The sequence below is a fragment of the Cornus florida genome, unplaced genomic scaffold, assembly GCF_030987335.1.
Source record: "Cornus florida cultivar Cherokee Brave unplaced genomic scaffold, ASM3098733v1 CherokeeBrave_3.0.0_Hap2_Chr05, whole genome shotgun sequence".
In the NCBI taxonomy this organism is placed as follows: Eukaryota; Viridiplantae; Streptophyta; class Magnoliopsida; order Cornales; family Cornaceae; genus Cornus; species Cornus florida.
Window position 1 is genome coordinate 80,423,107 of NW_026775575.1, and position 26,199 is coordinate 80,449,305.

Below are 26,199 nucleotides of genomic sequence, written 5' to 3' on the forward strand. Positions count from 1 at the left end.
TAGTGCAACGCAACAAGACATAAGTATTCAAAGTTATCAACTTGGAACCTAAAATGTGAAAAATAACCAAAACGGTTCATACCACCTAACGTCTATGTTCCAAATGAGTCTAATGAATCATCATAGGCTACATTGAACAGTTAAAATACAAATTACAATATCAATGCAATTTTAATTAACATTAGAACTTTTAATATAATGCATCAAGGCATAGATTATCAAAGTTAACAACTTGAAATCTAAGATACGGAAACAACAAGTTATAACAATTTAGTGCTATTAACTTGTATTGAAAAGTAAGGCATGCAAGTATATTAAGCACATGTATACTACACCTAATTGAAATGTTAAACACCACATCGCAAGCTATAAATCAATCCATATTAAACAACTTGGAATTAAATGCGAAATCAAGTAGTGGCGAAAAGACAAGACATGCGATCTCAATGACCAATCAAGCTGATCTCGGGTTACTAGCCCGCAAGGTACTACTTAGTGCACACTAAACCCGGAATCAAACCGTATATTAGTGTTTTAGGGTTACTAGCCCTTAGGGAACCACCCAGTGCTCATCATATGTTGTAGGGGGAGCTCTCATCCCCCGTACTAGAGCCATGCCCTAGCCGTAACATAATACAATGCCTTGTAAGCTTTTGTAAAATTAACAAGTTGTGCATCAAGGTATAATACATATACACAATGTAATAATCAACTACTATGCACAAACAAGTCAAGTAATACACACAATATTCATTATACGTCTTCAAGCTACTAGGGCATACATGTCAAATATATAATGTGTATGTAAGCAAGTTAAACTGTAACTTTTACTCATGAAATACTATAATGTAATCATACAACAAGTTCCAAATTTACAAGTTAAGCATGAAAACAACTTCAATACCATTCTCAAGATTATATAGTATCTCCAAATATTCTAAAATTAATACAAGTCAAAGGTCATAACAATGACTAGTTTAACAACACTTTACAAGTTATTTATACCTAACTCACAACTAGGTAAATTAAACTTCACATAAGAAAATAATTAAATAAAGTTCTCCACACTCATTTAAATATTCTCATTTTCATATGTGTTGACGAATATGTTAAGGCCTAATTTAATATCACATTATAAGTTCATTACAAGCTAGGTACAACCATGTGAATTAAATTCCATACAAAGAAAATAATTAAATAAAAGTCTCAAAACCTATTTAATTATTCTCAATTTAATGTATATGATAGAATATGCCAAGCTTATCAACAATATCAAGTCAAAAATCCAATTAAGTGAATAGGACAATTAAAATAAAATTAATTAATTTAATTAATTAATTTTCTCTAAATTTTAAAATAATTCCAATTGTCCTCAAATTCACATATGTTAAAGAACATACTAAGGCCAAATTTAATATCACATTACAAGTTGATTCCATGCCAATTACAACCATTTGAATTAAATTTTTATTTAAATGAAAGATTAATTAAAAGTTGCAATACTTATTCAAATCCTCCCAATTTAATATATGTTAACAAGCATACCAAGGCTTAATTTAATAGCATGCCACAATTTAATTCCAAGCTATATACAACCATGAGAATTAAATCTAAAATATAGAAAATAATTAAATTAAATTTTAGAATTAATACAAAGGCATACTTACAAGTTGTATAGGCTTATAAAATCATCAATACAACACATAATTAAACCTAAAATATCCCTTACCTCATTTTGTGATGAAATCACAAATCCCCAGCGAAACGAAAACGTTCCGAATTCGACGATACTCCTAGGTTATGTCGGGGATTACGAGGGAAACAACTTTAACCTTTAAGGTACCAGGAAAATCCAAACCTGAACTCAAAGCCCAAACTCAAAAACGGTCGGAATCGGCTTCTAAAAAGGGGGAAAGGTCCGCCTCGCCAAGGCCTACGATAAATGCTAAGGCACTACGACATTTTTCACGAGGGAAGAATGTGCAAAAGAAGGTGGCAGCCCCTTGGGTTGCCATAGCTGCTACTGTTTGGCTAAGAAGAAGGGAGGAAAATGTTTTAATTTTTTTATAACCCCCTATTTATAGTAAAACCTTAAAAGTGCCTCGAAATTGCCTCGCCGGGTCTGAAAAAGTGGAATTTAAGCAGACGCGCTCAAACGGCAAAACACCATGAATGAAAAAGAACCAAAATGAAAAAAAATAAATAAATAATGAATAATGGAAGAAATAACGTCAAAAACCGAGTCCTGTGCAGAGAGTTATGCCCCGAATAAGTTCGGCGCTAACCGGGGCCGAAAACCTGAAAACTGCAAGGAATGACTAGCAACCAATCCTAAGAGTTCATGACTCGATGAAATATGAAAATGAATCCCGTACGAGGATCCATACTCAAAACGAGGCATTTTGCAATAACTTTCGTTAATTGCATAATGACCCTTACAAAAAGGGATAATTACAAAACTACCCGGAATGAAAATATCATCTGAAAAACCCCTGAAATAAATATTTTCAAAATATATTTACTAAAAAAACCCAAAGAAATATCAATATTTCTAAAGAATCCTTTCATCCATGCCCTTGCGGGAGAAGAAAACAACAGACGAGCTTTTCTCCAAAAGTAAAGCTACGCCTTTCGAGAAAATCAACTTGAATGAAAACTCGTGAAGTCAAAACTCAACTCCGAACATGAAAAGTGAGGTTATGCCAACCAAGTGACAAACGGGGAAAATGACGAAAAATGAATAGTGTCGAAAAACGAAAAATGTCGAAATGACGCAGTCCTTTTAGGAAGTTGTAAATCCAAATGAAAGAGTCTCGGAAACCATTTCCAAGCACTCGAGACGACACTAAATGACGAGCAACCAAACTTAGAAAAGTAAGGAAGAAAAATGTATCCGTAATAATCTGAGAAAAAAGAAAGGAAGAAAAATGATCGAGTCGTTACAGATTAGGGCAGCGTGATTTTTTAAATTACATGGGCCCTACCCTATCTAAAAGGAGGCCTAATAAATGCCTCTTAAATGACCTAAGGCTATAAAAGGAAAGAATGGAAAAAGATTACAGGCATGCTGTTCGGACCATACACTCCAGGTATCATCTCTTCTACCATCACTCCAGTCCTCGCATTGGGCTAGCTTTCCCCCCCTTCCTCAATTCTTCCGCTTTCCTCACATTGTTTTAAGTGATATATCCCCGACCCTTTGATTTTTCAACCATATTGTAGAAACAGGTATCTACAAAGGGTTTATCTATTTGTTTTAAAGGTTTTATGAACGCCAATATTGACTTTGTTGGTGTAAACCATGGTTATCAAAATCGTGATTTTACGATTCTAGTTACCCAAAATCATTAGATCGTATAAAAATCGAAAGTAGAATCAGTGGAATCGTTCATGAAATCGTAGAATCTTACAATTTTACCGATTTTGGACGATTCTGTTGTATCACAGGGCTTTGTTTTATGGGGTTGATATACCTTGTTCGGCCTTTATTGAGGGGTTGGATATTTTTAATAAGAAGGGTAATTAACACAAACCTCCCCTATGATTTGCAATAATTACAAGGACCTCCCCTCCTATTTCGAAAATTACTCGGACCTCCCCTAATTTTGAAAATATTCTACACGGACCTCCCTTCTGTTAGAGTCAATGACAGTTAAAGACAGAAAGTGATGACGTCATGTACAAATTTTACTAGAATCCTTGAAATACCCTTGCCTTTTTATAATTACATATTATAGGTAAAATATATATAAATATATGGGTAATTTACACAAACCTCCCCTATGGTTTGCCATAATTATAGGGACCTCCCCTCCTATTTGGGAAATTATTCGAATCTCCTCTACTTTTAAAAATATCCTACATGGACCTCCTTTCAGTTACGATCAATGCCAGTCGACGACGAAAATTAATGACGTTAGTTACTAATTTTATTAAAATTTTTAAAATATCCTTGTCTATATAATTACATATTATAAATATACTTGAGTAATTTATTATACTTAAATTTGTGAGAACAATAGACTGTAGGGACAATTCGTTCTCAGTGAGTTCTTGGAATACTTAAAGTTCCTTTTTTATTTATTTTTTAATTATGGTTTTTCTCACACAAACTCTAAATTTCATTTTATTTTGATTCTGGTGATTTATATTTAGTGAAAAATTCTAGGAAATTCTTGATCAGAGCGAGATAGGATGTGAAAGAGTAGAGATTGCTTGAAAAGTTCATTCAATGGTTAAGTTGGGGATTTTGGATGGATCCGAAGCCTGTAGTGCTTGATATAAGCTCGGACGAAGAGGGTTGTGGTGGCGGCGACGACTATGATTGGATATCAGAGTTTCTTGAGGACGATGATAATGTGGTATTGGTGGGTGAGGTTATGGCGAACCCTAAACAGAGATTGAAGTCATCGGTTAAAGACTTGGATGATGACTGTGTGATTTTGGATTGTGACTTGGATAAGCCGGTTGCAATTGAGAATGATAAGGCGGGTGAGGCGGATTATGCTTGTTTTAATTCCGTTATTGTTTTGTTTTATATTAATTTTCTTAAATTAATTTAAGAATTGATCTGATATTTATACCGGAGGGCATTGCAATTTGCAACCACCGTGCAATTCTCTTATGAAATCATTAGGAGACCTGGTGGTGGAGATCTAGCCGGCGAAAACCCTCATTCGTGTCTAAAACGTGGCTCTCTCTCTCATCTCCAGTCATTGATTCTCTCTCCAACTCTGGCCCAACAGCAACAACCCAAAATTATTTGGTTTTTATTTTAGAAATCAAAATTGAGAGTAAAAATATTGATAAGGTTTAATCTTTATGGTCGATGCTTGTTTTAATTTCGTTATTGTTTCGTTTTATATTAATTTTCTTAAATTAATTTAAAAATTGATCTGATATTTATACCGGAGAAGCAAGAATCGCCGGCGAAATCCCTCATTCGTGTCTAAAACGTGGCTCTCTCTCTCATCTCCAGTCATTGATTCTCTCTCCAACTCTGGCCCAACAGTAACAACCCAAAATCTAAGGCATATCTTCTTCACCTGTAGATATCGAACTGAAATCAATTACTTTAATGGAGTCCTGTAATCCTACTGTAATGGAGTCCTTCTGTAATACTACTAATGGTGGAGAAAACAAGTACATAAATCGAAAAGAATAATATATATATATGACGTCAGCTTATGGGTATTTTAGTAATTTCAGATGCTAATGAAAGAGTATTTCAATAATTTTGACAACTCCTTTAGTGTATTTAACAGTCCGTCACACACAAGGAAGGTTCGTGTAGATTATTTTTATTTTTAGGAAAGGTTCGCATAATTTTCGAAACAAAAAGGAAGGTCCTATAATTATAAAAAATTATAAGAAAGATTTGTGCAGATTACCTTAAATATATATATACACACATAATTAAAATCTGACCAACAATTTGCTGGCAATTAGATAGATAGCAACCATAAAAGTCAAACTCAAACAAACATGACTATCTAACCTATCTCAAATAAAAATTAGAGTAATAATTAATTTATCACCACAACATACAAGTTGCAAGCAGAAGCTAAAACTTGCAACCCATTGTGATCTTAGAAGTTGAAAAACAAAGCTAAAACTTCAAAAACAATAAATAAACTTATGGTGGTTAGATAGAATTCGGAATTCAGAATTGAACTACATACACACTTCAATTTCGGGTCTTCCTAGATGAAAAATTATGTGTCGAAACAAAATTGAGAAAGATAGGCAAAGCTTACAAGGAAACTTTGCTAATCAAATTATTTTACAAAATCAAATTTAACCCAATGTTCAAGTATATATATATATATAAATTTAAAAAAAATGTAACCCAACTCATCCAATTTCCTATTTTTGCTGATCAAAGTCGCTGTCACAGATCGCCGTCACTGCAGATTCGGCCAATGACAAACATGAAAACGAGGAAGACTGCTTGATGACAAGGAGACAACGAGGAACGAATCCTCACAAGCAGAAGAAGAGGGAAAGAGGGACTCCGTGGTCGGTGGAGATGAGAAGGAGAAGGGATGCTTTGTCGGCGGTGAGGACTCCATGGATTTCGGCTAGCATGGCCCTCCATCGATTCAGGCCAATATATATATATTGAGATCGGACCAGTGTATATATGACGTTACTCTTATAAAAAGTTTATGGGTAGTTTAGTAATTTCAGATACCAATATGAAGGTATTTCAGTAATTTTGACAGGTTCGTTGGTGTATTTAATTGTCCATCACACGCAAGGGAGGTTCATATTTTCAAAATTACGAGAGGTTCGTGTAATTTCTGAAACAAGAGGGAAGGTCTCTATAATTATGACAAACTATGGGAAGGTTTGTACAAACAAGAGGGAATGTCTCTATAATTATGACAAACTATGAGAAGGAGAAGGGATGCTTTGTCGTCGGTGAGGACTCCATGGATTTCGGCTACCATGGCCCTCCATCGATTCAGGCCAATATATATATATTGAGATCGGACCCGTGTATATATGACATTACTCTTATAAAAAGTTTATGGGTAGTTTAGTTTTTTCAGATACCAATATGAAGGTATTTCAATAATTTTGACAGGTTCGTAGGTGTATTTAATTGTCCATCACACGCAAGGGAGGTTCATATTTTCAAAATTACGAGAGGTCCGTGTAATTTCTGAAACAAGAGGGAAGGTCTCTATAATTATGACAAACTATGGGAAGGTTTGTATAAATAACCCTATTAAGAAAGCCCAACCATTTTTTGGCCCAAAACAGAAAATAAAATAAAATATAAGCATGAAAAATAAAAATAAAAGGCACAAAAACAAACCCTAAATCAATGGATTTCACATTTCTTCTCGAGCCTTCTCACCGCTTCTTCGACATTCAGCGAACACTCCAAGCCTTCTCACGCCACTGTTGATCGACGATTGGTTGCTCAACTTGCTCTTCGACAGTCGCGAACAGAGAGTCTCAAATTGCGAACACATCAAGCCTTCTCAAATTCAACAGGTTCGAAGTCCTCAATCCTCACTCCTCTAACCTTCTAAGTTTTCACTTCTCGGATTACCCAACAAAGTTACAAACTCAAGGTTTTTTTTTTTGTTTTTGTTCTGCTTCCATTCTATCGTCTGTGCAAATTTATTTACAGAGAAACTAATCAAGTGGCTCATATTCTAGGGTGTATTGTTTTGAGAATTATGTTGACAAAGTTTTGAATCTGATTTGGCCGAGGAGGTTAAATAATGTGATTTGCAATAATTTATGTTTGGCGTTTTCAATTTCATATCAATTGAAAATTCATAAGCAGTATTATATTGTTGTGTTTTGATTTGTTTTGAATCATAAACATATTAATAACTACTTGGTCCATACTCCATGGTCCATACGTGAGTCTGTGACTACTTGGCGATGATGATTTTGGGGAATTTGTTCATTTTTGTGGATTTCTGTTTTGTGTTCTTTTCTGTTCTGTTTATGTCTCAATTTTTTGTGTTTTGGCCTTATTCTTGCTATATTTTACAAACAATATTGTTTTAAAAAAAGTATTTTGAATTTTTTTTTTTTACAAATTGGTAGAATCTTACTATTCTATTCCGATTATATGATTCACTGTAGAATTCCGATTTTAACAACCTTGGTATAAAGCAGGATAAACTCTTAGAAAGAGAGGAAATTTGAATAGAGTTATTTCTAGAAGTTTTGATCTCTCTTATCTATATTTTTATGTATCTCCTCATCCCCGAGGAGCATGGAAGACCTTCAATTTTTTTTTTTTGCCATCCTTCCTCTGTTTTTTGTCCTCTTGGCTCCTTACTTGTTCTTGTTTCCTCAAGAACAAGCGGCTTGGAACATGCATTATGCCTATCTTTACTCATTGTCTATTCTTTCATTTTCATCACATGCTTATGCTTTTTAATTAAAATATGAGCAAGTTGTTTTGCCCACCACTTGCTTGGAGAAAAGATTCTGATAGTCAAGTCACTACAAAAGCAGTTTATCATTCAACGGATACATTTCATCAGAATGTTTTTGGTTGGTTAATTTGAAATTACCTTAATATTTATTCTCTCGGGTTTAGGAATGGCAATTAACCAAGGTTGAGGAATTGGCTTTAACCATTATGTACATAAGATAATAAAATGCACTTGCACTTTAGTATAATTTTTATAAGCCATTCACACATATACAGAGATGAATAGGGATTTGAGCTTTAGAATCTCTTGCACTGCCATGGCTGTAATGAACCAGTCATTACGATGTTGTCATTGTGTTATCTTCATTGAGGTTTCATTGTGTTGTGTATGTTGTTTTGTTTGCTCATGATATTGTATTGATTAATGAAACTTTAGTATGGAAAATGTCAAATCAAAGGTATGGAAAGAAGCTCCAATATTAACAGGGTCAGGAAGGCTCTCATGCGGTCCAAAACAACGGACTTTTCAACGGACCAAAAGTCAATTAGGAAAATTACACTTTATTCCTTTATCAAACCTAACCATAGTTAATTTACCATAATTAGCCAATACCTTTATTCAATCTATCTCTACTTAAATCTCTTCTATCGTCCTTGTAATCTTAGCCACTACCGCCATATCCACACCAGCACAGCCACCATCTTCACCAATACAGCCACAACACAACTACCAATTTTTTAGAGACCTTTTATTGTTTCCATGGTAGGGTTATTTGTGAGATTAAAACTAAATTGGATTGTAATTTTTAGCAAAACTAACTGTACAAGTAAGAAATGTAATTAAGATCGAGGATCGGGAGATTCCATTACCAGCATTGGTACCGTTTTATGCATGGTGATAGGAGGGGAAGATTTAAGACAAATCTAATCTTTGATGTTATAGTTGAACTTCCAAATTCTATTAATTGCTGACCCTCTAATAATTAATCAAATTGGAAGTCTTAAAATTTACTGTAGGGATGGGATAAAGGATACAGAGATAGAGTACAAAATCGATTTATTTATTTATTTTGTTATCAGAATTATTTTCTATTAAAACTACTAAAAGAGACCTTTGAATGACTAATTTAGATACTAGGATGTCTCTTAGTAATGACTAATGGTTGCTCATCTCGCATGCTTTGGAATAGAGTAATGGTAATATGTTGTGTATAAAACTTTCTGTTGGCAAAACGGAAAGGATGATCTTCATTGCATTATAATTTTCTTTGGTAACAAAAAGGAGTTCTTATTCATCTTTCTTAGCTAAACACTGAAAAATAAAAAAAATAAAAAAATAAAAATAAATCTGCTTTAAAACTGTTCTGTGGTCCTAAATTATAGGCACTATAGCTGATTGGGTGTGTAGGGTGCACTTGTCCTTCATATGTTGGTTGTGTTTCCAAGTGAGCAGGAAATTATAATTTGACATTTTCCCTCGGCTTATATGTACAAGGCTCGTCACTCGTCAGATAAATGAGCAGTCTTGTCAGTTGAATATATTTCAGACTACTTTGTAACATTTCATTCTTGAAGTGGATATTATGAGTTAGATTTGAAGGAAGCAACTTAAAACGTTATTTTACAGTCATGGTCATCTTTCATAACATTTCTTTACTTTTGATTTTTAAATCCATTTGTCTCGATCTTCCTAGGCTTCAGAACTTTTCTCAAGAATTGATCAAGTCTGTTGATAACGTACCTGCTTATTTGATCTTTACCAGGGTAGAATGGGCCGGAAAGCTGGTGGTGTTTATATAGACCCCAAAAAATTTGGAAGTCTCGCGAAACCTTGCATGAAAGAAACAATAGCGTTTCTTAATTGTTTAGCTCTTAACCACAACAATGATGATAAATGTGCTCGGCAGAAGGAACTTTTGAGTGCCTGTGTGGATGCTCAGGTGATGGACCGTTGATTCTCTGCAGTAAATTCTGCATCTTCTGTTTTGTAATTGTATTTTCACTGTTTTGTAATTGTTTTTTCACCCCTTCCAAAATCAATGCAATAGAGAATTTTCTCTTGATCTCTCCAATGCTATTAAAATTTAACTCCACCTTCTTGACATATTTTTTTTATTTTTTATTTTTTTATTTCAGGCTAGCAAACCCAAAAAACCTTGGGGAAGCATCAACTATCACTTGCAGAGGCTTAGCAAGGGAAGGAAATAATTTCTGTCAGAATGGATTTTGTTTGACGGACGTCATTTTGCAATTTCATTTGTGTCTAGCAAAGTTCAGACATGTTTTCAAATGGATTAATGAATTTATGGAGCTTTGTACCTGTAGCACTCAGAAAATTCACAATAATAACATATTGAATGAGGTTTTTTTGAATTAGAGCTGACATAAGTGCTGCATATGGGTAATTGTGTCTTAGGAAGACGAAACTGAATTTGCAAGTCCCCAAGATACTTCCTGATGCCAACAATTTATAGGTGACGTTATGAGGAATTTGTTTTCTGCAAGCTATTATATTTTCTTCCTTGCTGATGATTTTACAATGGTGATTACTCCCGGCCCAATACGAGTGATGAGAAAATTATGATACGTGACCATTTTTGGCATTGTAGAGATGATACTGCAATTTCTTGTATGATTTTAATTGTCGGGCATTGCGTTTATGTTGTAAGGGAGAGGAAATGTGGCACTTAACTTTATTCAACAGTGAGATTTACTTGCCAAGAAACCACACGCCCACTCTCTTAACTACTTGTCATTTTCTTTGTCAAAATCAATGCCTTACCCATGACCCAAATCTACCCTATTCCTTGTGGCTTTCATCCAGAACCAATTTTGAAGAACTACCAATCTCACCCGGTCCATCAGCCCCACATCTAAATAAGAAATTTTCACTTCAACCCAACCTAAGGAGGAGGGCATGGTTTGGTGCAAACTTATGAAGAAAATTTCATAAACAAACCCAATAAAATTAGGTCCACCAAAGAGCTCCCTTATTTCTCTTGAAAAGCCTAAAAATTCATAGGCCCAAATTTTCTCTTGAAAAGCCTAAAAATTCATAGGCCTATAACCAAAAAAAATTAAAAAATAAAATTGCTAATAATTTGTAAATTACTCTTATTTTATTAGTATACATAGTTAACTTTGAAGAAACTCTTTTAAATTTTATTAGTTTATATAGAATTTAAAGGAGAAATCTAAACGGGTGATAAAGCCCCGTTTAGGGGATGGTTGCAGCTACACCCGCTCAAAACTGGCCACGGTGTCATCCCTTGTTAAGCACTCGCATCATCGTTTATTGCGTCAGCTAGTGCCCAACACTGGTTGTTGGGTCAGCTAGTGCCTAACACTGGTGGTGCTGATATCGAATAAGAAAATTTCACTAAGTAGATGTACAGAACAAATAAATAAACTTCACGCCAATGGGTGTCACAAAACCTTTCAATTTGCCACTAATAACGGACCAAGTAGCAAAAATTTAGTAGCAAAACCATAACAGAATCCAAACATCTAAAACCGATGACCAGGGACTATAAAACGGGGGCATTAGAACCAACCGCTAAAAGTTCCAATTAAAACTACTATATTACTGGAAGAAACCGAACGACAGATTCATGCCTTTGCTTCACTTTCCTAATCAACCTCCTCAATCTTAGGGCCTGCACCACCACTTGCACCAGCTGGGGGACCATCTTCATCCATGGAGCCACCCATGTCACCGCCAGCACCTTGGTACATTTTCGCAATAATGGGATTGCAAATGCCCTCGAGCTCCTTCATTTTATCTTCGAACTCGTCAGCTTCTGCAAGTTGGTTGCTGTCGAGCCATGAAATAGCCTCATCAATAGCATCCTCAATCTTTTTCTTATCAGCTGGATTGAGCTTAGAACCAATCTTTTCATCCTTCACTGTGTTCCTCATGTTATAGGCATAGTTCTCAAGTGCATTTTTAGCCTCCACTTTCTTCTTATGGTCCTCGTCCTCGGCTTTGTACTTCTCTGCTTCCTGGACCATCTTCTCGATCTCCTCCTTGGACAGCCTGCCTTTGTCATTAGTGATTGTGATCTTGTTTTTCTGTCCGGTTGTTTTGTCCTCGGCAGAGACATTCAAAATACCATTTGCATCAATGTCAAAGCAAACAGTGATCTGAGGCACACCCCTGGGGGCAGGAGGAATGCCTGACAGCTCAAATTTACCCAACAAGTTGTTGTCCCTGGTTCTTGTCCTCTCACCCTCATACACCTGAATCAACACACCAGGTTGGTTATCCGAGTAGGTTGAGAACACTTGTTCCTTCTTGGTAGGAATGGTGGTGTTCCTTGGGATTAGAACAGTCATCACACCTCCAGCTGTTTCCAACCCAAGGGAGAGTGGAGTGACATCTAACAGCAACAAGTCCTGAACCTTCTCGTTGCCCTCACCGCTTAAAATGGCAGCTTGTACGGCAGCACCATAGGCTACAGCCTCATCAGGGTTGATGCTCTTGCATAGTTCCTTTCCGTTGAAGAAGTCCTGCAACAGCTGCTGAACTTTGGGAATTCTGGTAGATCCTCCAACAAGAACAACATCATGGACAGTGCTCTTGTCCATCTTAGCATCCCTCAGACATTTCTCCACTGGCTCCATACACTTCCTAAAGAGATCCATATTTAGCTCCTCAAATCTTGCGCGAGTTATAGTAGAGTAAAAGTCCACTCCCTCAAATAGAGAATCAATCTCAATGGTGGTCTGAGCAGTGGAAGAGAGAGTCCTCTTTGCCCTCTCACATGCGGTCCTCAGTCTCCTCAGCGCTCTGGGATTACCAGTAATGTCCTTCTTGTGCTTCCTCTTGAATTCCTGGACAAAATGGTTCACCATTCTGTTATCGAAATCCTCCCCGCCAAGATGAGTATCTCCAGCTGTAGCTTTCACCTCAAAAATACCCTCTTCAATGGTGAGCAGAGAAACATCAAAAGTACCACCACCAAGATCAAAGATGAGCACGTTCTTCTCACCAACACTGGTAGCTTTCTTGTCAAGACCATAGGCAATGGCAGCGGCTGTTGGCTCATTAATAATTCGCATGACATTCAGACCAGAAATTACACCGGCATCCTTGGTAGCCTGGCGCTGTGAGTCATTGAAATATGCAGGAACAGTGACAACAGCATTCTTCACTGTTGATCCAAGGTAGGCCTCTGCAATCTCCTTCATCTTGACAAGAACCATGGAGGATATTTCCTCAGCAGAAAACTGCTTCTCTTCACCCTTGTAGTTGACAACAATCATTGGCTTGTCACCAGGACCAGGAACAACTTTGAAGGGCCACAACTTAATATCACTCTGGACGGATGCATCACTAAACCTCCTACCAATGAGACGTTTTGCATCTGGCAACATTAAAAAACAAAAGCATAAGCATATTGGAAACTAGAAACAACAAAGGGCAACTTTAAACACACACATGGTGACATCCTTTATATGGCTTGATAAAATAGAAAATAGAACTTACAACTAACTTATAATATAACAAATATATTCAGATTCTTCATCAGATTGAATATGGAAGTAAAAGAGATGCACAACTTTGAATGCAGTTTCAGGTACCAGGTCTTTAGCCTTGGTAATTTATTTAGTAACATAATGCCTTAACATTACCTATCTCACTCATGCTTTTCCAAAGGAGATACACTTACTAAATAGTGAAAGAATGCATATTGTCACAAGAAATTGAGTCTGCCATTTTGTACTGGTACAAAAATTATGTTACTAGTTTGATAGGGCTTGAACGAAAAAAATGAGTTCCAAATACTAAAAAGTTGGTTAGGTTACATTTCAATTTATAAACAACATCAAGTGAGGTATCCTTTATGTGATTACACTTTTAATGACCACTAATTTATTCAAAATTAAGTGTTGAATTTTGTTATCAAACAACACCTAAGTCCCTTTAGTTGCACTAAATAGGAAAGCTGCTGAGGTTATTATAAATCTAATGATTCCCAAACTGGTTTATTTGACTTCTTTTCCATAAGAAAAGAAAGGTAAAAATTCTTAGCTCATCAGAAAGTGGCAATTCTTCTTTTGATTCAATAGAAAACCAAAACCATCCAAATGCTTATGGTCTCAAACTTTTCTGCTTTTACAGATAGAAAACACTTTTTCCTTGGGAAACAACTTAAAAAAAAAAAAATTGCATGAAGCTTGTGGATGTTGTCCATTTTATAGAATGGACACAACATTGGAAAGACAACGAAAAATTAACAAAGTTAGACTCAAGAATCGCCTGATTCTGAGTCCGAACGGAAAAGATATGAAATTAAAGATCCGGGTGCAACTAAGCACACCATTGGAAAGACAGTAAAAAAATTAATCAAGTTAGACTCAAGAGTCACTTGATTCGGAGTCTGGATGGAAGAGAAAAGTCGTCTCAAATGCCTCAAATGCCTAGACAAATCATAAAGAGGAAAACGAAAATGAAACACCCATACATCTAAATTTCAATATAAAATTACCAACAAATTCAATATAAAGGTTAACAAACTCCAAAATAATGCAGCAGAACAGGTGATATAAAGCACTCCTATTTATTTCCAAACGTTACAAAAAAAAAGATTCACTTTGTTCAACCAAAGAGATTAATGCTGCCTAAGTCCAACCAAGTTTGTAGTTTTGCCAAAAGTTTTGGAGATTAGCATGGCCAACAAATTAAACCCTAGCACTACTTCTCTTAAGAGAAAACAGAGGGAGATCTACAGATATACAGTTCGACTGCAGTTCGACTGTATCAGTTTCAGACTAATATTTTTATTAATCCAACTATAATCATATTATGATAAATACTTGACACGATGATGAATAATCATCAAGATTGTGGCTAAAACAAACAAAACAATCAAATCAAGATATAGTGGCTAAAAAAAAAACCAAATCAGTTATATTAATATAATAAAATTATGAGAAAATAGTCAACAAGATAAATAATATTCAATTAAAAAACAATAAACAACAACATCGCAACAAAAAAAAAAACCGAGGACAGTGGCTAAAACAAACAAAACCAAGCAAATCAAGATAAACATTATGACCTAAACAAATCAAGAATCTCTGGCAGCATAGATTCAACATTGAAAAAGCTACCAAAATTAGTTGAATAACAATATATTCTAAATGCGGCTAGGTTGCACTGAAAGAGATCCTTACAGATCTGAAATCACATTATCAAACATAAAGTAAATCGAATTCGAGAGGTAGGAGGAGGTTGAGAGTTTACCGAAGACGGTGTTCGTGGGGTTCATGGCGACCTGGTTCTTGGCAGCATCGCCGATCAAACGCTCAGTGTCCGTGAAAGCGACGTAAGACGGCGTCGTCCTGTTGCCTTGATCATTGGCTATGATCTCAACGCGATCGTGTTGCCAAACACCGACGCACGAGTAGGTCGTCCCGAGATCGATTCCGATCGCCGGACCTTCACCTTTTCCGGCCATTGTTCACCAAGAATCTACGTATCAGAGAGAGAGAGTTAAAAAAAAGGCTAGAGTTGGGCGTAATGAATAATGGAGATAGGGTTATGGGTAAGTGGGTTTATATAGGAATTGTGGGCCGTGTTTCAACCGTTTGATGGAAAACGTGTTCAACGAACGGATTGAGATTAATTCTCCGCATCTCAATAGGTCGTGTGTGCAGACGGGCCGGTCGACAAGGTGCATTGAGAATCTGAGACACCGGCCCAATTCCAGTCCAGGCTCGCCTCAGGCCCAGCTGGCCTTTCAATTGAAAATATCTTTTTGGGAAGTAGTCTTTGAATTTTTTTTTTTAACAAGCAAGAAGGGTTAAAAGTTAGATTAGTGAATGCAAAGAGTCGAAGTATGACACTCCAAAATTTACCGAAGGCATACCCACTGAATTATCGAGACATTTGCGTCTTTGAATTGAAAGATGATAACACATTACCTTAAGATTTATTACTTTGAATTTTTATTCTCTTTTTAAGATCCCTAAATCATGCTTATGTTAATTAGGTTTTTATTTTAGAGTTATATTTTATTTTGTAATTTCTGGTTAACTTCAATGAATTATAATCTTTGTTAAAAAATTATTTGAATTTGGTTTCTAAACCTACAGATTGATGGGTAGAGGTAATTACGAATTTGATAGAGTGAACTGGCTAAAAAAAAAAATTCTATTGATGACCATGGAAGAAATTAACAAATAAAATATATAATCATAATTACAATGAAACTTCTCATCTGTGGACGTAGGCCTACTCTGAAAAAGTCATTTAAATAAATTATATTCTCAAGGAATGAGCAAATTATATTCTCAAGGAATGAGAACTCTCTATTTATCCATATTGCCACTGTAAATAGCTTTTACCTGTACATGAGGGTATATGCAACCTCCATATTGTCATATTTGTTTCATATTTTTAAAATTTCTTACTTGCCAAAAAACTATAGCATGTCCACATAAATTTAGATATCGAGAATCACACATGAAAAAAGAACAAATACTCATTTTTATTGATTTTCAAAGATAGATATTCCTCTATAGTATATTGCAAGAGCTTGATGTTTGATTGAACTGTTAAAAGCTTTTTTTCTCAAAACATGTTGAAGCAATGAGTCATCAAGATAAACACCCTATAAATGATACACAATAAAACAATGATATACTCTCAAAAGATTCAAAAAGTTCAACACCACCGATTTAATGTGCTTGCTATAAAAATAAGCAGCAGTTTCATTGATGGATAAAAATATCTCCTTCGATAGAAACCGAGGATGATTACAGTTTTACATGTTACAATGGGTACACTTTAACATACATGTCAGGTTGTATCTTTCTGCTCTTCTTTTCCCTTTTGATGCGCTTCTTTTCAACAGTATTTGTGATGTACAACAATTTTCAACCCAACGAAACAAATGAGTAAATTAAGAGATGGGGCAGATCATCTTCCACCTGCCCCTTTTTCATCGACGAACCCCCCCCCCCCCCCCCCCCCCCTCTTAAGGGAAAGGAGGAGGCAAAAAAAAAAAAAACAAAAAAAAAACGAAGAAGAAACCAAGGCAAGAGTAATGAGAACACAAGTTATCAACCAACAACAGTATTTGCCGAGGATGGTGGCCGTGACTGCTAGTTGTGACTCTGAGTCTGAACTTGAGTCTCAGCTTGGGCCTGTGCTAGCTTCTGCTGCTCGACAAATCTATTCATACGTTCAAGCAACTGTGCAGCCTTCCGCTTGCCCCTTTCCGTGCCATTTTGTGCTAAATCCACCAGTGGACCCATCACTCCCAGTTCCTGAGCCTCTACCATATGATGTTGGTCTCCACCACAAAGGTGCACCAAAACTGCAGCTGCATTCTCTTTGTTCCGTGGAGACCCAGTCCCAATAACCTCTACCAAAAATGGCACTGCTTCTGCAGCTCCGATGGCTGCCTTCCCTTCATGATGGCTAGACAGTATCGCTAGTATGGCTAGGGCCTCATCCACCATCCCACCATGAGGTTCTGTCACCAGCCGCATCAGCGTGGGCACAACTCCAGCCCTCACTGCCTTTCCCTTGTTCCCTTGGTATATGCACAAGTTGAAGAGTGCTGTTGCAGCATCCTTCTTACCCCTTTGAGTACCTTCACTAAGCAGTGTCACAAGTGGCGGGATTGCTCCTATAGAACCAATAGTAACCTTATTTTCATCCACAACTGACAGGCTAAATAGGGTGGCCGCTGCATTTTCCCTTGCTTCCATGCTTCCCTTCTTGAGCACCTGGACTATACCAGGCACTGCCGACATGATGCTTCCTTTGTTATCCTCACATATGGAAAGATTAAGAAGCGCTGTGACAGCATGCTCTTGAGTGCGGGAATCAGGTGTTGAAAGGAGGCCAACAAGAAGAGGGATGGCACCAACTTCAGCAATGGCCACACGATTATCAGCATTGCGCTTGGCAAGAAGGCGTATTTCCCCTGCAGCAGATCGCTGATCTTCGGGGTTGCCAGATGTAAGCTTACAAAGGAGAGATTCTATCTTTTTACGTTCAGCAGGTGAGCATGCAGATATCTTCCTGGGCCGAGGGCTGGGTCGTTTTGGTGGTTCAACCCCATTTGCCTCGCACCACTGGGCTATGAGGCTACGTAAAACATAGTTGGGTGTGAGGGCAGTGCTAGTGAGGGTTTGTTGTGTCTTTGGACAAGTGCCATGCCCTGCCTCCAACCATTTCTCGATGCAGGAACGCTCATAGGTCTACAACAAAGAAAAAATGGGACCTGTTAGAGAGCAATATTGGAATTCATGCTGTTCGAGATGGTTTTCTTATTCTTCCTTTTCTACCACAATCTGATTTAAAAGTTTTCAGCCTGGTTGAGCAACTAATAAACTTGGTGACAAGGGTCATCTTTAAGATTAATTTCTAGCCCATGCAGTCTCACATGAGGGACCACCTAACTTCAATTCCTCAACTACTTGATTCCTCAGGACAATCACCTAATATAAAATATACACACGTACATATCTATTGGGGAAAATGAAATCTATTAAATAAGAATGGATGTAAAAAAGCGCTGTAGCTTATTCACACTTAAATCATAATTTACAAATGAATTAGTTTCCCTCTTGACACTATTTTCTGGGAATTTAATTATTAACTAGCAATCCAGAAAAAAGTTTCTCTTTTGGGTAGGAAAAAAGAGTTTAGTGATGAAAAAAATAAAAACTATATATGAGAATAAAAAGTAGTTGTAAATTAATTTATTAATTTGACACTAAGAAAGAAGGGATAAACTACACTGTTAAAATTCATCATCCGGAATAACTTCAATTTTAACAAGAGATCATTGGTTTCACTAGTTTGCATGAAGCAAAACAAATTTTTAGATTTAACATCAAATTTAGGGCACCTTCACTGTATCGATATTAAATATGAATGATATCTTTATAAACAGAATCAATTTAAGGGTTTATTACACTGACCTCCCTGAGGTTTGGGTAATTTACACATACTGAATCAATTTAAGGGTTTATTACACTACACTGACATCCACTGAGGTTTGGGCAATTTACACATAGATGGACTGTTTGGCGTTTATTACTTTGATTTCCCCTGAGGTTTGGGGTGTGTGTTCAACGACACCCCTGTTGTTATCAGTCCGGCATGACTGTTAACAAAAATTTTAAAAATGGCCATATTGCCCTTCCCTTGTATGAAAAGACAATATTAATCTTAAGTGTTGCCATGAAATGACAAAAAGTCCACTAGTACAAGCCCTTGATGTATATTACAGCCTCTATAAGTATATATCTCTTAATTATATTAAATAAAATATTTTAATAAAAAAAATTATGCTTATATTGGGTTGTAATGACACTACTAATTATATTACACAAAATATTTTAATTTTACTGTCAAATATTTTAATTGAAAATTTTCTTACTAATTTCATTTAATTAAGTTTTTCGTTGAAAGACCCAGTAAAAGTTCCTCCTGTTTCTATGTTCTCACCGCCACTGCCTACAACCAGCACCACCTACCGCCACGTCTGCATTTGTTTGACCTCTTGATTTTTTTTCCTTACTGGGTAGCTCTAAACCAATGACAAAAAAACAAAAACAAAAACAAAAACAAAAACAAACAAAACAAACAAACAAACCCATTAACATACCATAACAAACAAACTTCTGAACACCCAAAATATATATATACACACACATACAAATATATTCAAGTATCCAGCAGAAGACTTCCATTAAGAAAACCCAGAGCACCCAAAAGGAAAAACTAAAACCCATTAACATGCCACAAAATTTATAGATGTATTCAAGTCTCCAACACAAGACTTCTATTAACAAACAAAACTCAGAACACCCAAAAAAAAAAAAAAAAAATCAAAATAAACTCAGAACAAAAAAAATAAAAAATAAAAAAATTTAAACACATTAATGTACCACAAAATCTAATATATACATATATATATATATAAATCAACAAATCTCATTGCATCCCCACATACCTAATAGAAAAAGGCCACAATTATGCCTTCCTTTCAACAACAAAAAAAAAAATATAGTTTTACGAGATATGAAACCCTAATTTTTGAGTTGTGCTATCGTTGATCAATTGATTGGACAAAAACCAAAATATAATAGAAAATCTAAAAATCCCCGATTGGGTTGAGTGAGGAAAGAGAAGAGTTGGGCGGAGATCTCTAGTAGTTCGGAACTGAGAGTAGAGAAGGGAGAAATCAACTACCCAATGGCGAACTGAAGAAATAGAAGATGGGGAAGGAGAGAGGGAGCTGGCCTGATTTGATGATGAATCTCTTGGGACACATGATGGTTGTCAGCCATTGATAGGAGAGAGAACAGAGGTAGTCATGGTGGATGGTGAAGAGAGAGGGAGTAGAGAGAAGACGGTGCATGTTAGAAAAGTAGAGAGAGATTATTGAATACGTTTGTAATTCTTGAATCCCTTAAAATATTTAAGGGCATAAAAGTGTTTTTAGTTTACCAGATATTTGTAATATTATATATTTATTATAATATAAAGGTAATACTGAATTTTCACACTCAAATTTATCCCCCAGTTGCCCGCGAACAGGCTTAGGGGAAGTCAAAGTAATAATACTGATTGGTCCATCCATGTGTAACTTGTCCAAACCTCGGGGGACGTCAGTGTAATTTACCCTTAATTTAAAGAAGACGTCTAATTAACCATACTTCCAATTTTTTGATGAAAATGTACAAATTGAGTCAGAAACTTTAGACCTAATAATATTGAAAAAAGATAAACAAATATGTAAATGAACACAAATACACGCACACACACACACAGACTGTTTGTGAAATTTGTAAGAAATCTAATCCAAACAACCAAAATTGTAAAAAATTATAATTTAAACTTATGCATAAGAAAAGCCAAAAAAGGAAAAGGTTTATTTATTAATCATTTGACTGAGAACCATTGAAATTAGTAAGTGTTTTAGTAATTGATTTTAATTATCAAAGTACAATTAATTGCAGATAAGATAGTAATACATGTTATAAATTGGGAAATTTGTAAGAAATCTTTTAGACTTGACTTTTTATATAGGATACATATGACGCCTTTTTCTTATTTCTTTTGGTACAAAAAGATGTTTTGAATAAGCAGCTAATGACAGAAAGGAAAAGAAAAATAGATTATGATGCATTGGAATTGAGTAATCAAACAGCAAGAATTCCAAACGTGATACCTGCCCTGTTGATACAATGACGGGATCCGTCATCAACTCGAGGGATATTGGACAGCGAAAATCATCCGGTATAACCGGTGACTTGTGAATTCCTTCCATGGATGCTTCTCCAGCACAACCTGAAGGAATAGACTTCTCAGTTGTAGGAGGATCCATGTCCAAAATCTCTGTCAGCATAAAATCTTTAATTCTTTTCAGTAGCATTGACATCTTCTCTATTCTTTCCCCTGGATCTCCACCTACGGATAAAACCATCTCATGTAAAGCTAGTGATTCTTGGGTGAGGTCAGTTATACCCTTTAATTGTAACTTTTCAGCCAATCTCCTTAAGAGAACTGGATAGTCTGGATCTACAGCTGAATCATTGATCTTGTTGTAAAGGTAAAGGGTTAGCAAATCTTCATATAGCTCAACATCAGGTGCATCTACCCTCCCTTTAGCTCTTCTGAACTGAGAAAGAACAAGCTCAACCTGGATATGCAACGAGTAACAGAAAGGGAAGAAGAATTAAAAGATAACCTTTTCTGCTTTTAGGATGCACTCAAAACTATTTAACAACTACATATAGGAAAGGAATATTATTTTCAGATCTTTAGGTCCTTGGATTTCGAGTTATTTCCAAATTTGAAATCATCAAAAGAGACAGTTTGTAACCTAATTAAGGAGCAATTCATGCATCTTTATAACAATTAAGGTTCCCAAGGAATCATCCCGCCTTGTATCTTTGAATGAATTAACATGACGTATCAAGTATAGAAAGAAAATGAATTTGATGCATACTCTTATCTTATCACTTATTCAAAATATGTCAGCAGAAAATTTAAAGAATGAATTATACCTGTTCCTTAACTTCGTCTGATATGTCAAGTTTTTCATAGGAAACTCCACCCAAAGCTTGTTCCAAGTGGGTTGTGACTTCTTGGAATCTATTCATAATTTGATCCCTTTCTAGGACCTGAAAGTAATGTCCAGAACTAGTTTAATTTAGAGAGATAAAATACTAAACAAATACTTAAATCTCAACTATAAAATATATTTAATGTTGAGCTTCCAAAAATTGAACACAATGCTTAGAGGCCTCATGTCACCTCAAGTATTTCATATGTCACAACATAGTTATTCAACTTTGATCAATTCCAAAATTATTTCGAATAATTCTATATTTTCAACTTACATTTCCTCACTTTCTTATGGTAAACAAACTGAGAATAGAAGAGAGAGAAGAGAAATTGTATTTCGTATATTCCCCCAATTGATAATTATAGAATAATACAATAACAAAGGATAAAATATGCATTAAAGAGGGCTAACTAACTAAAGAAGGGAAAGTGCAATATTGCCCTTCAAAAATAAAACAAATCCTCTAACACTTACAAGCATATTTGCTCTCATATTCGAATTCAAAATTGACTCGTGGTCATAGATGAGCTAAAAATAGACCAGTTTCACCTCCATAATTTCTCTAGATTTTTTTAATTGTTACAATAAAGTCTACAATTTATTTGTCATTTATTTTACAACAAATTTCTCACATGATAATATCTAAAAATTTCTATCTTTAGATATCTTTGCAAAAGCCTAGAGTTTTATCAAATCATTCCCCTTTTGGAATTCTCTAGAATTGTGAACAATGTTTATGAAATAGTTCCAATATTTCTATAACCCGTGCAAAATAAAAACATGTTACAATTCATACATGCCCTTATAATGCTGTTAAACCCCTAAATAGTATGCCATTTTATGTTTTCACATATATTACCCTACTAGAACTTGCATTAAACTGCAATGTTTTCACATATATTACTCTACTAGAACTTGCATTAAACTGCTTTTGCGTCTGCACCTAGAGCCACCACAATAGTACAAATCTGGCAAAATTACCATAATCAACACCTGTAAATATATCTAGCTATAATCAAAATAAGGGTAACAGATACAGACAAAAGGTCAATAATTCAGAGTTCATAATTTATAGGGCCACTCCTGTAACTAACTCTAAGACTCGAGATAAAAAAAAGCTCAAATCTATCTCAATAGTAATAAGACTGTCCCAAAAAGATTAAATCCAAAATGATCTTCTATGAACTCTAAGGGGAATTTATTTTAGTTGATTACACTTCTCTGTCTCAATCTTGAACGGATGTTTACATAAGCTTTAATCTTCATTTGATGACAGATATTTCAAACAGAAAAACCAATTGAATAATGGATTCTGAAGATAATCAGAACAGAAAAAAGAACATAAACAGTTCCAACTATACATCCTAAACCCCATCTGCTTTCATTTGCTGAGAAAATATAGGAAAGTGAAATGAATTAAAACTATATTAATACTTATTTGAAGTAGGAACAGCAAAACAAAAAAATGGTCCACTCAACTGAACCTAACTTAACTACACAAATTCTTTAATTTTCCGCAAATTTTAACAGCAAAAGATAAAATATTCTTAATCTTTTCTTCTGTTTCCCAATTTTGTCCCAGCAAGCAAGATGGCGCATTTTCAACGTATTACCAACTAGTACAAGAAACAGATCCAAATCGAACGATTCATCAGATCATGAAACAATTCACTGTAAAATCAAATTAATCAACAAAAGATCACAAATGTATGTATAGCACGCGAGAATCGAAAACCTCACCAGGTAAATCTTGCTTCCTTCACTTCCGAACCTGAGCAAGTCTCTAGCGGATTCCAAAGCCTCCTTCAAAGAGGTCAAAGCTTTGAAGGACTCTTCAGGAACTAAATCCTTGCTATCTCTAATCTCTTCCAACATTGGAGTCAACAGCTTCAATCTCCTCGCTAGATTACAGTACTGCTTTTTGACCGTACACCGATAGTCTGAGATTGTTGATATTTCATTGACGATGTCGATTAGCTTCTGGATTAGAGCTCCTCTCTCGTCTTCCATGGCTTTAGGTCAGAGATCTAACTGCGTGTAGTGAGGCAAATCCAAAGTTTTCCGAATTTTGGTGAAGGAGATGGAGAGCTTCTGCTAAATCTGGCGGATATTAGGCGACCAGTCGCAGCCCGAAGTCGTCTCCATGAGAGAGAATAGTGTTGTGGGACTCGCGAGTCCACTGGCAGGAACCCTTTTTTTTTTTTTACAGAGAGAAGGGTCACGAGTGTGAGCAGAGAGACTTTTCCTGCGCCGCTGCTTGCGAGGAGTGAGCTTAACCATGGTTAGATTTAACATGGGTTTAATTGTTGCGTTGTGTCACGCGCGTTGTGGTTTGATCCGATTCAAGTAGTTCTAAAGTATTGGAAATTTGGAACCGAACAACAATGGAACCGACTGCAGTGATTGGTTTAGTTCGATTTGGTTATACACTTTTGAAATACGGAGTATATTATATTATATATGTATATATACTTCAAAAATAGAAAATCTGATGTTTCTATGTATTGTGGTGTATGATAAATAATTTTCCTTACCAATAAAAATTAAACAAGTGCGTTAGACAATATAATATACGGAGTATATATATATATTTCTTACTACGATTCAGGTATGTTATTTTGAACTCCAAACTAGAATTGAATCGTAAGTAATTATTGTTTAATTTTTAGAATTAGAATCGAACAGATCTAAATAGATTATAAAAGCAAACTGAACCATACGATTTGGTTCGTTCCGGTTTTATCATTTCTAACGATTTTTTTTTAAACCTTTATGACACGGCTAGTTTAGAGGGTTGTGCAATGCAAACAACATGTAATTGCGGAGGAGGATTTTGCATTGCTTCTTTTCTTCTTCTTTTTTACGTGGAGAGTTGAGTTATAGAGTTTTTCATAATTGTTTAGATAATGTAGAATGTTGTTTGAGATATTATTGAATAGTATAATGTTGCATTAATGCATTTGGTGTACAAAAATAGAATGAAATGCCCATTCTAGTCATTTATTTGTTTCGTTTGTAATTTAAAGTGAGAATGGTCATTACATTAGAATGAAAATTCATTTCATGACTAAACTTATGAAATAACCATTTCATTCTCAAATAATATATAATTTTTTTTAAAAAAAATAACAAATTCCCAAAAACTCTCGTGTTCTAAGAAAACCAGCATCACCACCTTCCATCACAACTGTCGCCGCCTTTCACCATTGTCACCTCCATTGCCTTTCACCGCCTTCACTGTCGCCGCCATTATTGTTGTTGCCTTCAGCCACTACACCGCTACCGCCGCCACTAACTTCCACCACCAACTTTCACCATTACCACCACATTCTAGCAACGCAATCTTTATTATCTTCCACCACCACCACCACCGCCGCCGCCGCCGCCATCACCACCTAATACTGTCACCTTCCACCACCACCACCACACTACTGCCGCCTCCACTGCCTTTTACTGGCACAGCCTTTCACCACCACCACCATTGCCATTGCTACTGTCACCTTCAATGCTTCCCACCACCACCACTTACATCACTGTCGCATTCCACCACCACCACACCACTGCTACCGCCATTGCCTTCCACCATCATCGCCTACCCCGTTGACGCCTTCCACCATTACTTCTACTACTACCAATGCCTTCCACCAACACCATTACCATCCACTGCCTTCCACCATTGCCACCGCCGCAGCCTTCCAACACCACCACCTATACTACTATCGCTTTCCACCTCCACCACTATTCCCTTTTGAAAATTTATAGAAGAATATTATTTTGTTAATTTAATTTATTTGTCACTAAGATGGTATTTTCAAAAATTTAATTTAAATTCTTTACATTCTAAATTTTAAATTGGTACAACCAAATACTATAATGATTATTATTATTCTATTACTTCACATTTTATATTTGTAACCAAACAATAGATTGTGAATGACTATTCCATTCCATTTCATTTTCATTTTCATTCCATTCCATTTATGCACCCCAAATGCAGCATAAGATTGTAGAAATTGCCTGATAAAAGAAGATTATATAAGAGTATAGAGTTTTGTATAATTTGTAAATATTTAGGCATTTGTCTAAGAATAGTCCTAGAAGCCAAAGATGATAATGTTGGAGCCAAATTGAAAGCTGTAATTCTGAACAGATAAGTAGTGAAATTTATGTGCTAATAGATGTAAGAGG

The 26,199-nt window shown here is 35.7% G+C and overlaps 3 protein-coding genes across 3 annotated transcripts; 1 reads left to right on the forward strand and 2 right to left on the reverse strand.

Annotated features, from left to right (window-relative positions):
- Nucleotides 1-6,798: 6,798 nt before the first annotated feature.
- Nucleotides 6,799-10,285, forward strand: LOC132307083 (uncharacterized). The gene is made up of 3 exons (XM_059804745.1): nucleotides 6,799-7,005; nucleotides 9,673-9,849; nucleotides 10,046-10,285. The coding sequence occupies exons 2-3, from the start codon at nucleotides 9,679-9,681 to the stop codon at nucleotides 10,115-10,117; spliced, it is 243 nt and encodes an 80-aa protein (XP_059660728.1). The 5' UTR covers nucleotides 6,799-7,005; nucleotides 9,673-9,678; the 3' UTR covers nucleotides 10,118-10,285.
- A 1,014-nt stretch (nucleotides 10,286-11,299) lies between these two features.
- On the reverse strand, nucleotides 11,300-15,437 carry LOC132307082 (heat shock cognate 70 kDa protein 2). Its single transcript, XM_059804743.1, has 2 exons — nucleotides 15,159-15,437; nucleotides 11,300-13,275 (listed from the first exon to the last, which is right to left on the reverse strand). The coding sequence occupies exons 1-2, from the start codon at nucleotides 15,370-15,372 to the stop codon at nucleotides 11,540-11,542; spliced, it is 1,950 nt and encodes a 649-aa protein (XP_059660726.1). The 5' UTR covers nucleotides 15,373-15,437; the 3' UTR covers nucleotides 11,300-11,539.
- Nucleotides 15,438-16,593: 1,156 nt separating this feature from the next.
- LOC132307084 (U-box domain-containing protein 13-like) lies at nucleotides 16,594-24,242 on the reverse strand. Its single transcript, XM_059804746.1, has 4 exons — nucleotides 23,752-24,242; nucleotides 21,950-22,066; nucleotides 21,112-21,582; nucleotides 16,594-18,127 (listed from the first exon to the last, which is right to left on the reverse strand). Exons 1-4 carry the CDS (start codon nucleotides 24,019-24,021, stop codon nucleotides 17,021-17,023), a joined length of 1,965 nt encoding a protein of 654 aa, XP_059660729.1. The 5' UTR covers nucleotides 24,022-24,242; the 3' UTR covers nucleotides 16,594-17,020.
- Nucleotides 24,243-26,199: the final 1,957 nt, after the last annotated feature.